Source organism: Halyomorpha halys, unplaced genomic scaffold, assembly GCF_000696795.3.
Source record: "Halyomorpha halys isolate HHAL.00 unplaced genomic scaffold, Hhal_1.1 Scaffold78.1, whole genome shotgun sequence".
Taxonomy (NCBI): Eukaryota; Metazoa; Arthropoda; class Insecta; order Hemiptera; family Pentatomidae; genus Halyomorpha; species Halyomorpha halys.
This window is the reverse complement of record NW_027108467.1, coordinates 1,394,139-1,413,488: the sequence shown is the minus strand read 5'-3', so window position 1 is coordinate 1,413,488 and position 19,350 is coordinate 1,394,139. Positions and strand designations below refer to the sequence as shown.

The window sequence follows — 19,350 nt, the reverse complement described above, 5'->3', positions numbered from 1 at the left end:
TATATTACTTATGAAATAATAAAAGCTTGTCAGATGCAATTATTTTATCAATGATATTAAATAATCAATCTAAACATTAGAAAATAAATATAAATATTGCCTAAAGGCAAAAATAAAAATATGACAGTTCATGAACTGGTTTATTTATATGGATATTCTGGAGGTAGTTGTTTTTTGTCTTATTTCTCCAAACAGTTGTAGTGTAATGACAGTTGTTATATTGAAAACAAGAATTGTCTTAACTTAAAAATGATGCTTTAGAGCTGAATGACTATGTTTCAAGAATGTTCCTTTGTTGCCATTTAGAAAGATTTGAAAACATATTATCAAGGAACAAGTCAAGTAATGCTAAACATCGTTTCGTCCTATGAAACATGCTGCATTCTAATCAGTTTGAATAATTGACTTTTCTTATTTCCCATTCAAAGTATTAGTTTGTAGAATTTTAAAATATAAATTATTTACATTTTTGTGTTTTGAAGAATTATGAAAATGGAGTTTAGAGAAAGAGGTTATGACGAATTCATTCTTTACAATTTTTTAATTTGTTTTAATTCTAAAAATGTATCGGTATTGATATAAATTTTATAATTAGTCCTTATATACAATTTTTAATTAATGAGTAATGTTATAGTTATAAACCAGATATTTAAGGGAACCTATTTATTAATTGAACTAGTGATGTCAGTATTTTCTGTTTTTGATTTAATTAAATTTTTAGAGAATACTAATATATCCAAAAAAAAATATAATTACTATTTTTTTTAAATTGTTTGTAAAGTATGATAGTATTCTTATGTTAGACATAATGATGAAGAGAGGGAGATAATGATGAAGAATGTTGTTAGAAACAAAATGAACATCAAATGTGTGTTATATTTAAACATTATCACATACTTTTTATTTACGTTCAATAATAAATATATAATTTATAATATAATTCTCTGTTCTGTAATAAATTTTAAATTCATTTTTAAAAAGGAACTTGCTTGCATTTTTTTATTTTTTAATTGGAGCTAAAATTTACAATACAATTATTGTAATTTCCATTTGGGTCTATTTATTTAAAAAAATTTAGTTTACTCAGTATACAAATTTTATGTTTATTTTAGTTAGTACTTATAATATTGGTTATATGTTGAAATATTTTTGTAATCATAATTTTTTTTATATTATTGTATTTTCATAAATATATTTTGTGGTTATGACCTCAGACCTTATAGATCTTTAGGAAATGTGATAATGCTATGATAGCTTTGATGGAAGCCACATTTATCAAACTGTTATTTCCATTTTATGATCATATATTATTAATAGGATAAAAATATTTATATATTTTTTTCCACAACTTCTGAATATTTGTTTATGCTTCTTAGAAATATTCCATGGAATTTAAAATTTTTTCCACCGATTTAATTTTATATATTTCACCATTTTTTTTTCATATTTTTGTCGATATTTCATATTTTATTTTACATATTTTTAGATATATCACAGTTTAAACATTTTTTTTTTAATACATGATTTAGTTCATATATCCATTTTCACTTGGAACTTTTGATTTCATTAAATGTTTTCTAATTAGAAACAACAAACAGAAAATAAAGTGAAAATTCTATTTTAAAACACATATCTTTGATATATATATATAATAAGAATTTTGTATTATATATTTAATACAAATATTTGATATTTTGTGCAAATTCAAGTATGCCATTTTTATATATTGATTATTGCCAGGGCTTGGTTAATGCGAATATTTCCATCCACAAAATAAATAATCCAGCCTTTAAAAAATTGTTTGGAAAACATATATTGTGCAATAGATTCCAGATAAAAACTTCTTGCTTAGTGTTAACTAAACTTCAAGACTATAAACTTCTTTTGCTTCTACAAAACAAAATCAGTTTTTATAGTCTTTAATATAATGAAACACTAGTACAATAACTAATTGAAAACCGTATCTGAAGGTTATTTTGATAACACCATGTGTTAACTGTAGAAATTAACCAGATGCTCTCTCGATAAATCTTTTATTCGAAGATTTTGAAAACAATGATGATGTCCTTCAGGTTCTGAACTTGGTGTCCATGGAAAACATAATTCAAGATCAATTTCAGGATGAAAAAGAGCTCGGTTCTACAAAAAATACGCTTAAAAGAGGAAATCTCATTTACATAAGACTTAAAAATAGACAAGGAATTTTTATTTCAAAAGATTTTGGGATGCAAAGAATCAAAAAAATTCATATTTGCTATTGTCACATTGGCGTTGGACAGATAGCAGCTAAGATTGGACCTCTTTATTATTTCAGAAGAATGAACACACATATACGACAGTTGTACAATCAATGTAATATTAGTAAGAAGAATAAAACACGCAGAAGTAGAGGAATTGGGCTTTTGTCTCAACTAGAACTAACAAAAGAACCATTTGATGGGGATTGACGCAATAGGTGCCTTTGTAGGAAACCGTTCCCAAAACAATTTTTACATTTACTGGTAAAATAAGATACGCTTTTGTTTTGTTTGCCATCTTCGAATCAAAAGCCTAATCTGTAAAATACGTAGGAGTCCATAGAGGAAGACCATAACTGTTATTCAACCAGCATATTAATTTTAAAATCATAAAATACAAGAACAATATTCCCATATTTTAATAAAAAATCAAAAAACTAAATAGATATTCTACAAATGAATACTGGACCTATATGCCTGTTCCATATGGAGCTTCATCAATTTACAAATACTACTAGCATACATAACAAATATCTTAGAATTGTATATTACTATTCATATTACACGAGAATAAATAAAATGTGTTCAGGACTCCGTATAGAATACATTTACAAATTGATTCATAATTTCTTTAAATCTTGCCCCATCTCTTTAAACCCTTTTAAAACTGAAATATGAAACTATAATAACAATGACTCGTTTATATTAACATAAGAGAAGTAAACATATATTGTTGTAAAATTTATCAATAATGATCTGTATTTTATTTCAAAACTGTTGTTTTTTTTTTTCTTTCAGTTTATTTTTTATTAAAATGTAACACATAGTTATAGTAATAAAGAAAAATGATGGTATAAGGGTGTATTCCGAAGCAATATAATAATTATTATAAATTTTAATATTTATGAAGTCAAAACTTTTACATAAATAAATTAAAATGATCATAAGTTTTATTTATTTATTTTATTAGTAAATTAAAAAAAAATTAAATTTAATACTGAATGATAAAAAATGTGAAGAATATATTTCATACTGTAATTTGTACAAAGTAATCATGGAATAAATTTTAATCTATATGGTGGCAATGATGAAATTATCGCCATTAAAGGATCTTTTTATATGAGAAAATGGTCAGTGAAGAACACAAATTGGTAAAAACTTATTTTGGCAAGAATTTCTAGCCTTCATCAGTGCTAACAACAATAAAATAATAATAATTTAAAATTTAAGTTATGGAAAAAAATAGTAACAAAACATATCCAATTAATGAAATATGTAGGTAAAATATTAGAACAAAGAAACAAAATATAAAGTTAAGTAAGACAAAAGAATTTTGTTTCTTTGGTCTTCTAGTATTTTACTTACACTAATATTTCATTAATTACATATGTTTTCTTTATTATTTTTTCCCATAACTTTAATTTTAAATTATTATTATTATTATTATTAAATTAAAATATTCATATTCTTCATTTATTTTGCATTATATAACTTTATATTTTTATTTTCCTTAATCCTGTTATTTTACTTACATATTTAATTACCTACATATATATATACGTTTTATTTCCCACTTTTTTCATTACTTTATTTTTAATAATTTTCATTTTGTATATATATTTACTAACTAGATTTTCATATATATTTAATTATTTTATTAATTGTTCTTTCCTCTTAGTTAATTTTTAATATTACTCTTCTCATACAGCCTTTATCTTTTTATAATGCTAAAATATTCATGTCTGTTAACGCTATTTATGCATCAATAATGTTAGTTATTTTCCAATCATCCTATTTATCCTTTTATTTATTGGTTGTTATCTTGTTTTTTGTTCTTAGCCCTGGTAAAGGCTTGAAATTCTGGCCAAAGCGTTGGCATTTATAAATAAGTTTTTTATTTATTTGTGTTCTTCACTGACTGCACCTCCAACCATCTTCTCATATGCAGGGTGTTTCAGGGTTAAGTAGTCAAACTGAAAATATGAATTGAGGACCTCAAAACAAGAAAAAAGTTTCCTCTGAAGGTATGTCTGCAAACACTTTGTTTAGGAGATATTCACACCTGAAGATTTTCATTGTTATGTGAATTATTTAGGTTATATGAAATAAATAAAACTTATTTATTTGTTCCAACTACTTTATTGATTAAACGTAAACATTAAATTCAAATTAAATGTTGTTCAAAGTGATTTCCTTGAGCATTAACACAGGCTCGGCATCTTTCTTCAACAGCAGCAGTGGCAGAACGGCACTGGATCTGTGTTATTGTTTCACAAGATTCAATTATCCTTCTTCATAAGGAATTAAGTTCATTAATCGGTTTTGCATAGATTTTTGTGTTTAATGTCACCCCAAGCAAAAAAATCCGTACCCAAACACCATATCGGCATATTCACCATTAGTATAAATTGAAGGCATAATAATGAGAACTCTGCGAAAGCCTCTTAAAAACTGATATGTAAATGTTATTGTCAGTTCCCAATGCTAATTCTAAATAGTATTAATCGTTATGCTGCCAATAGTTTTTATACAGTAAATGATAAAAGGGCATATTGGTATTCTTTCTAATTCATCTCCTAAAAAAAGCGTTTGCGGGCATACCTTCATTTTGAACAACATTTAATATGAATCTTAATGTTTACATTTAATTAATAAAGTAGTTAGAACGAATACATAGGTTTTATTTATTTCATATAACGTAAATAATTCAAAACAATGAAAATCTGTGTGAATATCTCCTAATCAAAGTGTTTGTGGACATACCTTCAAGTCCTCAATTCATATTTTCAGTTTGACTACTTAACCCTGAAACACCCTTTTTATTATCCATGGTCAACAGTCTTCTCATCGTTAAGGATCTTTTTAAAAAGAGTTTTAGGTTGTATTATAAAAGATGTTTCTACTATTATTGTTTAAAGAGAAAAAAAAAGTTTATATCACAAAAATCAATTTTAATTCAACATTGTATCTACTATGTGCCTCCAGCACATAATGACACTGGACTGCATAAAAAAAAATAGGGAATGAAGCAAGAAATAAGAATATGTGTGCTCAGCATTTAATAGTGTTCTAATTTATGCTGTTGGGCAGCTAGGTTATAAAACTAGGAAGGTAATTTTTTGAGAAAATTTGTAAAAAAAATTGTGAAATGGGTACGTTTTATACAGTTTGAAAAGATAAGTATGCATGCTTCATTAACACTTTATATAAATTTATTGTTACAATCATTTTTAATCATATAATTTTATTGATTCTGAATTATCTATAAATAGTAAATATAAATTTTACTGTTACAACACATTTTCATTATGCAGTTGGAAGCAATTCAATATAATATTTATATTTTATTGACATTATTTTTTTTTTCTAAAGTAATTAGAATGTAAAAGTCATCAAACAAAATCTTATTTTGAGGTTAATATTTTTGTCATATTCTGTTATTGATGCTTTATCCTAGAGAATTTGTGGAAATTGTTCTTTATGTTATAATGAATTTTTATCTATTACATTATTCGAATAAATTTGAACAATGTTTTGAAATAGATTTAAAAATTTATGTATTCCTTGTTTTTATCGCCGTTATATTTTATTATAGTTATTATGCTATAAATGATGAGAAGATGGGTGGATGTTTGGTCAGTGAAGAATACGAATAAGTAAAAACTTATTTATTAGTTTAGTGCCAATGTTTCGGACAGAATTTCAAGCCTTCATCAGGGCTAAGAAAAAAAACAAGATATCAGCCATAATGGATAAAAGGCATTACAGAATGATTAGAAAATAACTAACTATATAGATAAATAAATAGCATTGTAAGAAAATGTATAGTCTATATATTATTAGGAAATAAAGACTATATGAGGAAAAGTAATATTCAAATTAGGAAAGAGTAAAAAATAAAATACACATGAAAACCTAATAATTCAATATATATACAATGAAAATTATTTAAAATTAAAGTTGTGAAAAAGTGGGAAAGAAAACATAATGTAAGTAATAAAACAGGATTAAAGAAATAAAAGATAAAATAATATAACCCAAAAGGAGTAAAGAAATATTAATATGAATGAGAAAATCCAGTTAGTAAATAAATGTAAAAAAATTTATTTTATACATATATTTTCTTACTAGATTTTTATGTGTATTTTATTTCTTGCTCTTTCCTCTTTCTTAATTTAAATATTACTTTTTCTCTTATAGCCTTTTTTTTTACACCAGATCGGCCTGGTGGACCTTACATGGTTGATATAACCGTTAGATTATATTTTTTTTTAACAGTTGATTACGGGATGGGGGGTATAGTCTCGTACAAAAGACACCCCTAACTATATACAATGTTATAATTAAAAGAAAAAAAAAGATAAAATAAATAGATAAGAATAATGCTTCTTAATAAAAGAGAAAAGTAAAATTAATAACAAAAAATAATGATATTTGTAGACTTAACAAAACAAACAATTGCCCTCTAATGGTAAACAGAAACAAGTTAATTTGAAAAAGGGACGAGAGAAGAGAAAAAAAAAAAAGTAAAATAGAGGTAGTGTGAATAATGAATTAATAAATATAGAATTTATAACAAAATGTCCTGCAGCAGCCTGGGCTTCAGTCTTCGGGTTGAGGTAGGGTTTTCCCACTGCTCCTTTAACTCCTATAGCCTTTCTTTTCTTAATAATACCTAAACTAAAAAATTTATTTCAACACTATTTATATATTTGTTCATGTTGTTAGTTATTTCAGGCATTTATAACATTGTTTAAAAACAAAAATAAAAGTACATAATGGTTACGATTATACTTGATGCAAAAGTTATATCATATTTCGATTAACAGCTTATTTTCAGATTATGCTTCATTTATTTTCAATGAACTAAAGACACACTGGCTCAACTTTACTACAAACTGTTACTAACAAACTGTACAAATTTCACAGGTCCATGACTTCCTTTAATTGGGCTAAACGAACTGAACTGAACTTATCACAAGCTGTACATGCGTGTGAAACTGATCTAATCACAAACTAACGTATCTGGACGATGTACGAGACTAAGCTGCCCCCTCTGGAAAGCAAGGGTATTTATACAATTCTTCAATTCTACAAATGATAAATGGAACACGATAGTTTGCAAGTTGAATATTTTTTTGTTTATTTTCTCAGTTCATACAAATTTTCAGCTTTGGACAGAACACCCCCTTATCCTATCATATAAATTACAATTATCATTAGAGTTACAATTATATAAAATCCCTTAAGTCATCTTTTAAATCATTTTGCTGTTCTTACTTTAAGCCGTGACCATGAGCCAGATATAAGGACTAAGATAATTGAAAAAAAATTACATAACATATTGTTAAATTTAAAATGTCTACTCATTATTTAGGTTAAATACATTAGATAGTCCTGTAATCATTTTTATATTAGAAGAGAAGCTATCAGTGTCCAGCGCCATATTCATCTCTTTCTGACAATTATAGAACAAATTATTATAATATACGTATGCAATAATAATAATAATTTATTTATTTGTTTATGGGACAACCCCCCGTACAAATAGACTTAACCTGTAAAGTTCATAATTTAATAATCATTTTAGTAATTTTACAAATAAAAAATGATTAAAAATCATTTATATAACCTAATAATTTATAAATTAAATAATAATAATTAGGTATGCAACAATATTTAATTACTAATTTATATATTTATTTGTCATGCTGATTATCAATATAATGATGAAGAATACATACCGATTATTAATATAATACAATCATACCTTTAATTTTTCTTCTCTCCATTTTATTGGACATCATTTATTTCAATATTAATTCTTTGTCTGTTTTTACTAAAAAAAATTTAAAATTGAATTGTCTGTAAAGTCTTGTTTGTTCATCATGATTTTTTTATATATGTTCTGCTTCACTATTTCATTTAACTTACTTGTGGACGAAGAGATTTCATCGACTGAATACAGCATATTTAGGCTCTACTGACATACAAATCAGCACCAAAATCATAACACCAACCCAACATGTCTTAGCTCAACCTGCTTAATTAATATATTTCAATTAAATTATTACTTCAATTTATTTTTGAACTACTGCGTTTATTAGTTATTTGCTGTGATATGTTAATAACGTTTTGGTATATGGTCTACTTTTTGTTTTGAGTTTTTCATTGCTTTATAAATTGATTTCGATGTCTTCCACCTGGTACAAGATTTTTGTTTATGTAATATTTTGATATTTTCTAAATCATATTTCATATCGCAAGTTTTTGACATGTTTGTCAAGGCTGTTTTTATTTTTAGAATTTGATCTTTATGTGCACTTGTAGCATATTGTAATATAAATGTAGTGTAATAATTTATTCTTAAATTGTTAAAAACAATTGAAAATGGTGCTGAACACTGATAGCTTCCAATATACGTTTATAAAAATAAAATTACTAGACAGCCTAGAGTAGTTACCTGAATAATGAGTAAAAATTAAAACAGTCTACATCCAATGAAATTTAAATTTTAACTATATTATTTACTTATTCATTACTGAATGGATTTTAAAATATATTATATTCTTCCCTAAGGAATTCGAGTTGTAAATAATCAATAAACTGCATCTGTATTATAAAAAAATTAAAAACTCTTCTAATCCTATGTATAATAACTTAGAAATTTCATGGTAAATATATATATATATATTTATTTTTTAAATATTCATTGATAAATTTCCAATATATGCATACTGAATATTTATCCATATTGAAAATTTATCCATTAATATTTATAAAATATAGAACTGTGCTGTTTTACATGGTTTATCACACATTTGTTTCTCTTATCTCTCATTACAGAGTTAATGAGTTTGTATTCTGACTTCATTTTATACTGTCACATTTTAAAATTCCCTAACATCTTATTCATTGTTTAAATAAAATAAATCTTACCCAAATTAATTTTCAAAACATTCTTTATTTTTTTAAAAGTCCAATGTTTCGGCTAATTCAGCCATTTTGAAGGACAATTTTAAATATAAATTTACAATAACATCAATAATTTAAAAACTTTTCGCAAGCTATTCTGTCTAGGTCACCAATTTCAGTCAAGATTACCATATTTTGTCTCTCTTCACCTTTATATTAAAATTTTTAAGTACAATCAAATATAAATAAAATTGTGGTAACAAAATATAATAGTGTCAATTTATTGTAATTAAAAGTTTTTATGTTTAGGCGAAGGGTGAAAAAGTAATAAGGTGATTTTGACTGAAAGGTGACCTGGGCAGACTAGCCTGAAAAAAGTTTTTAAATTATTGATGTGGTTGTAAATTTATATTTAAGATTGTCCTTGAGGTTGGCTGAACGGCCTAAACGTTGGACTTTTAAAAAAATAAAGAGTGTTTTGAAATTTAAATTGGGTAAGATTTATTTTATTTAAACAATAACAACCAGCCTCAAGAAAGTGAAAAGATTTTAATCTTACTAATTATTATTGCTCTAAACTTGAATTTCTTACTGATTATTTCAGTAATCGGTAGTAATTAGCAGTCTAATGTAATATTAAATATTTAAACAACTTTGACTAATAATTTAAAAACTATATTAAATTAGATATTATTTCTCTATTTTTGGATCTGAAATGAGTTAAATGTTTCGATACTATATTTTGAATGTACAGCTGAATTATTATTTGTTTATTTTTTCAGTTATTGTTTTGAAATAATATTTAAAATAATAACATTTATATTTGTAGGATGTATAATTTACAGTCCTTTCAATATATAATTGATAAATTTTTTGATTAATATTTTCCCTTACTATGAATATTTCAAAGTATACACAGTGGTCCAAATTGTGAATTTAATATAAAAAAAAAAAAAAAAATTCAAATTACTGTTTTTATTAATTTTTTTTTTCTGATGCTCAAGAAAAAAGAAAAAGTCAATTTCGGATGGATGAAGTTTATGATTAGTGAAATAATAAAATTATTGGATAGTTTGTTTGTGATTAAAGATTATATATTTAAAAACCTACATTGCTACCACCCAAAAAGATTTCAGGCGTTATGAACTTTTTAAGGAAGAAGTTTCTTGAACGACGGTTGTACATGGAAGTAGTTTGTTAAAGATCATGCTCATTTGTTAAGTTTTTTCTCAACTACGGGTTCCCACTTTATAGAGATTGTGTGGCCCAGGAAGGCTCCCAAATCCATAGGATTGACTCAAGGCTAATGTATCAGAATAAACAACTATTTGTCACAGCCACATTCGAATCTGTGTCCAGGAGATATTAACACAGTGCCTTAATCACTTGGCTACCCCACTGCTCCCTTAGTTGCGAAAATTGCAAAATTAGCTAATGAAAGAAATGTTAAGAAGAAAGAAGCCTAGCTTAAAGATTTTATTAATATTTGATTTTATAATTTAATTACATATTATATATCCTTACACACATGCAGTAGTATATTGTTGGTGATCTGATGAATTATTTACACAACTGAATCCAGGGACTGAAAGTAACTAATAATATTTATTTGAAAAGGGTTTCAATTACAAATTAAGTTTTATTTTTATAAAGTATAATTAAAAATTTCATCAAAATTTTCACATTGACTTATCTTTTAATTTCTTTTACTTTTTCCCCATAATTTAATTTTTTTTAAATATGTTTAAAAAATTAATCACTTTTTAAGAATTTTAATTTTAACTAGAATCCAAACCAAATTTAGCACCGTGTAATATTTCGTTATACTTAAAAAAAAAAAAGAACAAATGAAAAAGATTATCTGCATTAAATTGAATGAAAAGTTGTATAATTTGAGTCGGTCCACCATTAAGTGGACCTAGGGGTGTCTCCCTAGTATTTAAAATTAAAAAATCATTAAACTTCAATGCATTAGATTATCGTTGACTGGTATGGTAAAGCAAGATAATATTTAGGTTTCACACTTCCCATGGCCGAGAAGTCTATATTATACTCTGGTCCTGAAAATGGGTTGCAAAATTAGACCAAAATGCCGGCTTATATAAGAAAAAATAACTTGTTTATTTTGTTGTTTTTATTACTTAGTGATCTTGAAAGATTCCTGACTAATTTTTTTTTTTATATATATTTAAATTAACAAAAATCTTAGTAATACCAGTGTTGTATAACTGGATGAATATTATCTTTGAATCTTGCTTTTAGTTCATTATTTCATTTATTAAGCTCAAATTGGTATGGTTAGGACTTCAATGACAGCAGGTTATTCATAACAGTGATATATTGTGGCTGATTATTGAATGGAAGTTAGTGAACTATGTGTATGGAGTGAGGATATATATATGTATGGAGTTCCATTGTTTCAAAATGAAGTGATATTAATAATTTACTTATTTGTTTATGGGGCAACCCCGCCCCCACCTCCCTCGGTACAAATAGAGTTAGCTTGTAAAGTACATTATTTAATGATTTATCATTTAATTTAATAATCACACAGATCTAGTTTTACAAAAATCGTGAATTAAAAATCATTTATGTAAATTAATAATTTATAAATTAAATAATAATATTAATAAGGTGTACGGTATGGAGTACCTCCATAGGCATAATAATGTGACGAAAATTTTCCACAAGGCCTTAGCGGAGAAATTTAGCCTATTGGATGTAAGGATGCCATATTAATAGTATACTTCAAAAGGGCCCCATCAAACTGTATTGGAATGAATCCATTATCACTGACCACAAAGTGCACCATAACAAACCATACATACTCCTCATAAACTGGAAAGAAAAGATTATAGATATTGCCATTCTAAATGATAACAACATTAGTTCAACTGTCGGTGAGAAGCTTCAGAAATATGAGGAACTGATGGCCGAACTATAGGAGTTGTACCACTTAGAATCTGTAACCGTAACACCAATTATAATATCGACGAATGGGCCGATCCCGATGTCAACAGATGGATTGGCATTACTAATTCACTTGCTGAGAGAGGTTCAACAAGCAGTTCTCCTTGATACAACAAGAATTGTGTGGAAATTCTTAAATGTCTGATAAAATTTAAATTAAATCTGTGGGTGGTTGGACCTTGTCCCCCACCCCAGTTCTTAATCCACGATTATGAGAAAAATAAACAACAGAAAATAATAATAATAATTTATAAATTATTATATAAGCTAATAACAAACAGTATACCCAAACTGGGATTATATACATTAGTCAGAGTTGAAAAACATAACAAAACCAACATTACTTATTTAATAAAATAGAAGAAACAAAAACTATACGTCTTATTGTGAAGATGTATCCTGTTCTAAGTATAAGGCTTTTTGTTACATATATAAAAAGAAGTTTAAGATCTGATTGTGAGGGCCCAGACAAAAATTCATACAGTTAGTTTTGGTTAACATGGCTTAGTTCTCATGACACTAATGAAGTAAAAATAAACTATTTCTCAAACATTATCGATTTAACCCTGTAAAAATTTTTTTTTTTTCGGTATTACATAATGAATTAAATATTGGCATATAATGAATTAGAGTTGGGCAAAAATAATTGCAGTTATTTTATATTTTATCATAGCATCAAGAAATTCTTATTTCTTTTTTTTTTTCTGATATGTAAATTGATTCAAGTATTTTTCTTTTGAATATATTATTTTTTTTATGTAAAATTATTGTAGTACTGTTTTATTGCGATCCTTCTCTTTGTTTTTTTTATATCATTACTGTGTTGATACATTCTATCACCCAACAACGGTTTTGTTTCACCTATATATATTGCTAGACAATTTAAACATGGAATTTTATATATCAATCCAGATTGATTTTTTGTATCAATTCTGTCCTCCAATTTACTATAATAATTTATAATTTTATTGTTGGGTATATAACTTAAAGAGTATTCGTTAACATCATAATTTTTATAAAGATTTCTGTATATCATCAGATAATTCCTTTATATAATCGAATCAATAAAATTTCTTATTAATTACTTTATTATTTATTACTATTTTGTTTTCTGTTTTCTCTTGGGAACTATTAAGGTTAATATCCCAAAATTTTGTAAATTAATTTTTTTGGGTAAAAATTTAAAGCTTAAATTGTTAAAAATCAATGTACAATAAAAGCTGTTTTGTGATAGATGTCCTTGAGGATGCCCGAATTGGCCGAAATGTTGGACTTTTGAAAACAAAGAATGTTTTGAGACCCTAATTTGGATACAATTGATTTTATTTAAAGACTAATAACCAGTCCCAATAAAGTAAAAAGATTTATATATAATGTAAGCTTTTATTACATAAGTATAAGTTTTTATAAAAAGTTATATCGCTTATATTTTATAACGATAAGTTTTAATTACATAAGCTGACAGCATCAGCCTTGACACTGATTGAACTTTTGATAATGTTTTGGCGACTGATAGGCTTCAATGCCCTAATTAAAACTAGTCACTTGCTTCTTTACAGTTTAGCTTTTAACTTACAATGTAATATACTTAAATGTTTTTGTCCTAGAATATTAATTATTATTAAAACTTTAAATCATGAAGATGCCTGAAAATGGCGAAACAGGTTTGTATAATTTAAACTTGGAAGACTTCTGAAAATAACATTGTTTAAGCTTCTAAAATTGGTGGTGAAGATTAGATATCTCTATGAAAAATTATTAGTACATATAAATATTTCTATACTTGACCGAATGATATTAATGAGTTGACTTCATTTTTAATTCCAGCTTTTGTCGTAGGAATTTATTACTTTAGGTTTATACATTAAGAAAAATTAACATCTATCCTATAACGCTTGTATTTACCATGAGCTATTCCTTGGGTAAATAAATAAATAAAGATGCTAAATATCAATTAAATCAAAAAAATTTAGTCACTTTTTCTGATGATCTGTAAAAACTTTGATTTTTTTCAGTTAACACCTTGACCACGGGGGCTCCTTTGGAAAACCACTTAAAAACATAATTTTTTTTTTGTATTTTCTTTTCTTTTAATTTAAATGAGCATTATATAATGTGTAAAATGTAATATTTAGCCAAGTAAAGTTTAAACACCTGTTTTTTAACTATGATGAATTTTGTCGTCACCTGCGTATGTCATTGAATCTATGCTTTGTATTCATTTTTATTGAATTATGACTCTAGAAGGATATAGTATATCACCACGTTTTCTATAAAACATTTAGACAACGTAAAATACTCCAAAACAATGCAAAAAAAAAACTTTTGAACATGTAAACATGTTATTTGAAGGGTGTAAAATAAAAGAATACTTAAGTAAATAAATTTTTTATTTATTTTGTGGCACTACGGTCCTATAAGAACCTGGATCTCTCTTATAATCCTCCTCCTCTCTCTTCTATCCCAGGTAGGTATCCGCTGTTCTCGGATACCTATATAGATAAATCTCCACCACTTTGTCCAGCCACCTCAAGCATTGTCTTCCTCTACTACATCTTCTACTAGATTGGTCTTCGAGTAAGGGTTTGGGGACTCATTCCCAGGGCATATATGCTATATGTACCAGCCATATGATTTGGCTCCCTCCCATATTTGACACCTAATCAAGTTTTGCCTACATCTGATGTAACTCCTCATTAATACAGATGCGCCATTATCCATGTTTCGCTACGGGGCCATAGATCCTGTGCAAAATACGTCTCTACCATGCCAATATCTTTTCTCATGGCTGAGCAGGATCTATTCCTGGTGACTATCCTTGCTTTCAATTCCTTTGCCACTTCATTATTTTCTGTTATTATCGCACCTAAATACTAAAAGATTTCAACCACTTTCAGTGTTGTCTTTCCTTTTTTTATGTATTAAATCCTTACACATGGTTTTCCTGTAGTTAGCATGTAGGCTCTTTAATTTGGAGCCCTAGATGTTTTGCCCCCATTTTAAATTCTTAAAAAACCCTACCAATGCTGTTACATTTCTCTTCATTTTTATGTCATCGTCAGCCTGTCATAAATAGTGCCACCAGAATATGTCCGAATGGTTCTTATTTTATACTGTAAAGATGTGTTGAACATAGTGAGAGATAATGGATCACCTTGCCTAAGCTCATCTCCCATGACCTCTAAGTCCTCCTCCAACAACAGACCATTCATCTTTACCATGGACCAACTACAGTTTAGGGTCATTCCTGTTAAAGCAACAAAATTTTTTGGGATTCTCAATTTTACCATTGTTTTCAGTAATTCTTCCTCGTTTATACTATCTTAGGCCTGTTTAAAATTTATAAAAATGTGCGGAAATCTTAAAAGTGGCAGCCCCAGAATTATTGTAGCTGGTGGAAGCTAGAACAGCACTAACTAAGCATAGTTCGTGACAATCTAAGGTAAAAGAGAGATGCTAGAGTTTTTTACACCACTCTGAACGCAAGCTAAAAAAGTGACTTTCCTGGATGATAGCTTATTGTCATACACGCTTGAGCCATCACGGCTTAACGATTATATGTAGTGAACCGTGGTCAAGGTGTTAATACAGGTCGACAACAAAAAAATTTAATTTGATAGTTTTGGTTGACCTATATTTTTTTTTGGTCGGATGAAACTGAAAATGAACTCAGTTTTCTTCCATCATGTATAGATTTTTCACAAATTTATGAAATTTAGATTTTGTAGCCCAAAAATCAGGAAAATCTTTTGTAGAACTTAAGGTTCTCAACCGATCAACTTCAAATTTTTTGGTATCAAAAGGACTTTATAATATACCGAATGTACACAAATTGTATTCTACCAGGTCAATTGGAATTTGAAATATAAAACAACGTATTAGTAATAGTTAAAATATACCTAAAGTGAATTATGCATGAGATTGGTAAGAAGTTTCAAATGACCTTTGATCTGTTTGGTAATTAACGAACATCAGATTTTGTAAACAAACTTAGATTAGGCTGTGAATAACCAAATGTTTGTTTTTCTATTGTCAGATGTATTAATGGATTAATACCACCTCAGTTTTCTTCTTACTGTTGAAGAGAGATTATATTATTCGGTTTTTATACTGTATGGCTTTGTGTGAATTAGTATTTTTTTTTAAATAATGCCTCTTGTAACTCATCAACATTTTGGATTTCCTACTTCTGAAGGTCGTAGACTTCTCTAGCCATGATTTTCCAAAAATTGAGATTGGTACTAAGAGCTGGAAAATCCAAAATATTGGTCCCCAAATCCTGAAACCATTGTTTTGTAGAGCATACTGTATGAATCGGTGCGTTATCCTGCTAAAGAATGATTTCTGCTTCCAACATTATAATAAACAGCCAAAAGAACTCTTCTACAACATTTGATGACTAACAGCATTCATTTTGCTGGAAATGAATGCAATTCAAAACTTTTCCTCTACAGCAGCTATACCATATACCTATACCATTACTCCGCCACGTCAATGCGACCTTCATGGAAATTTTTTTTTCTTTTCCATGGTCATGCCAATAGTGACTAAAACCATATGGACCATCAATGTTAATTTTTTTTTCATCACTGAAAATAACGCTTGATCATTTTTTGCTCTCTTGAACATATCATTTAGCAAACTGCAGTCGTCACTCCTAACCTTACAATATTTTAAAAAATTTGATTCAGCTATCCACTTTCTCACCAAGCTTAATCAATCATCTTAAATTGAATCGCCTCACAATCTGTGCAGAGGATACTCATGTTTTTGTGATTCCTCTCAAAACTGCCTGTTTTACATGATTTGAAAGTCTTTCACTACTTTTCTTTTTCCCATAATTGTCTGGGCTGCAATTTTGTTGCAAAAGTTGTTGGCTAAACCCTGGAAGTTATTTATTTTATGTACAATTTGCCTCTGGGTCATCCCACCACTTCTTAGGGCAATTATCCTTTCCTACTCAATTCCTGTGAGTTGAGTTCCGCACAGCATTATTTAAAAAAAAAATACTAATTCCCACAAAGCCATTCAGTATAGAAAATGAAATATATCATCTCTCTTCAACAGTAAGAAGAAAACTGAGGTGGTATTAATGCAATTAATACATCTGAAAATAGAAAAACAAACATTGAGTTTATACTTATTCACAGCCTAAATGAGATTCGTTTACAAAATCTGATGTTTGTAAATTATAAAACAGATCAAAGGCTTCTTGCTAATCTAATAACATAAAAATAAGTCTAAAAACATTATTGCACTATGCATTTACTTTTAAATTTTATATGTTGAGTTTATATTTTTTCACAGGACTGTGGATTATAAAATAGCATCCTTTAGTTCTGGCATTATTCAAATCCACAATTATTCTCAGTTTCTTATTTCTCTTTTATTTTGGTATGCGATTAAATATAACAAGTTTAGTAGCCCTGTCCAGTCCCAGATAATTTCGTATTTTCTTCTGTCTATAATAGTAGTTTGAGAAAATTCTTTCTATTCTTGCTAATGATGAGTCTTATTAACTATGAATAAATGGAGAGCAAATTCAGAGAAACAATTAGTGGTTAAAAACTGTGATCTGCCTTCTGTCGAATCCAGGCTCGACCCCATATAATAAAGGTTGTACCCCATATAAATTTCTTTTCTATATATCTTAATCATAAGGCTTCAGAATATTATTTCTTTGGAAGATCTTTTTTATTGTAATAAATTCATGAAAGCAGTTAGCAGTTGTACCTTTATCATTTTTTAATCTATCAAAAGGTATACCTATGTTCTGAATTATGTTAGGATCAATATCCCCTTCATGGTCTTCAGCTATTTTACTCTGAGATTCTTTCTTTGTTACGAATATTTTCACATAATCTAACTGACGTTTCCAGCGAGTAGATCCTGGAATTTGATGTATGTGAGAATCGTTCATTGGAGACAAGCTTCCTTCAGCCACTTGATGATTTCTAAAGTATTTAGAATTCATCTAATTTAACTCAATGTATTTCTAAATTATACCTCAGTGCACTATTTCTCATTATACTATCCATTGTCGTTTATTTTCTACATAAGCACTAATAGCGTTATTCATTTAGTCTAATGGTGTCCATTTTGTCCAATGGACAGGACAAAATTTTAAAAAATCAGATACAATGCCTACTTTGCACTTAGCATATATTTAAACAATTATAAATACATTGTATTATGTCTCAAATTAAATTGACCTAGTAGGGGTACAATTTGTGAAATTGTTTATATTATAAAGTCATTTTGATAATAAATTTATTATATTATAAAGTCATTTTGATAATAAATTTATTATATTATAAAGTCATTTTGATACTCTAAAAATTTGAACTTATTCAGTTGAGTACCCTAGATGCGAACAAGGTTCATTTTTAGTTTCAGCCTGCCAAAAAAATATAGATCAGTCAAAATCTTCAAATTAAATTTCAAAAGTTTCAGTTTGTTGACCTGTGTAATTAATGAAACAAATACCATATTCAGATGTTAATTTTCTCATCGGGAATATCTTAATTGGGTTTTATTATCAAATTTAATCCCTTAAAATATATATATGTCGACCTTGACGACGATAGTGTCTGATTGTATATATTAATTCTATGTTTTTCTCATTAGAATTGTTCAGACTGGGTAAAATGGAAAAGCATCCTTTAAAAGGGAATGCCTCTATACCTATGAATGCTCCCGCATCTTATCAAGCTGTTGGTAATAAGGTAGGAAGTAGCGCATGCCAACTATATTAACATATAATACTTAGTTATTAAGTCTTAAATTAATACTAAATATTTTCAGTATTTGCTTTGCTTAGCACCGATTTAGGAACATTTTGCACTTGTAAAAAATGATTAAACTGTGTTTATATGACAGATTTATTTTTAGTTATCCATTGTGTTCCTGTTGGTGTTTGTCCTGTTTTATGTTTATATGTAAGCTATGTCGATAGTGTTATGCTAGTTATTTGTTTTAGTAAATGTTGAATAAATAAATAATGTACGAAACTATTAGTTTCCTTCGGAATGTATTTTTTAAAGGGAAAATTACATTTAATACTATATACTATTATAAGTAAAAAAACAAACATACTTTCATAATATAATTTTTTTTTTTTTATACAGTATTGATATATATCACAGTCATATTCACATTAAACAGAAATCATAAGTTTTAGCTATGCTTATAAGAAATTTGTAGTTTTACGGGTGAGTCCATTTATATA

The 19,350-nt window shown here is 27.3% G+C and overlaps 1 protein-coding gene across 9 annotated transcripts in view; it reads left to right on the top strand.

Moving 5' to 3' along the window:
• The window catches only part of ClC-c (chloride channel protein 3), a 51,931-nt gene that overhangs the window by 5,441 nt on the left and 27,140 nt on the right, over positions 1 to 19,350 (top strand). For 2 of the 9 annotated variants that reach the window (XM_014439186.2, XM_014439184.3), the window contains one exon: positions 18,750 to 18,847. The exons of 4 other annotated variants lie outside the window; for them this stretch is intronic. In XM_014439186.2, coding sequence (XP_014294672.1) covers positions 18,770 to 18,847 — 78 coding nt within the window. In that variant the 5' untranslated portion in view covers positions 18,750 to 18,769. Of the gene's footprint in view, positions 1 to 6,985; positions 7,307 to 13,749; positions 13,787 to 18,749; positions 18,848 to 19,350 lie in introns of those variants that run through there. 3 more of the 9 variants (XM_067046805.1, XM_024359014.1, XM_067046806.1) reach the window with 3 other exon arrangements.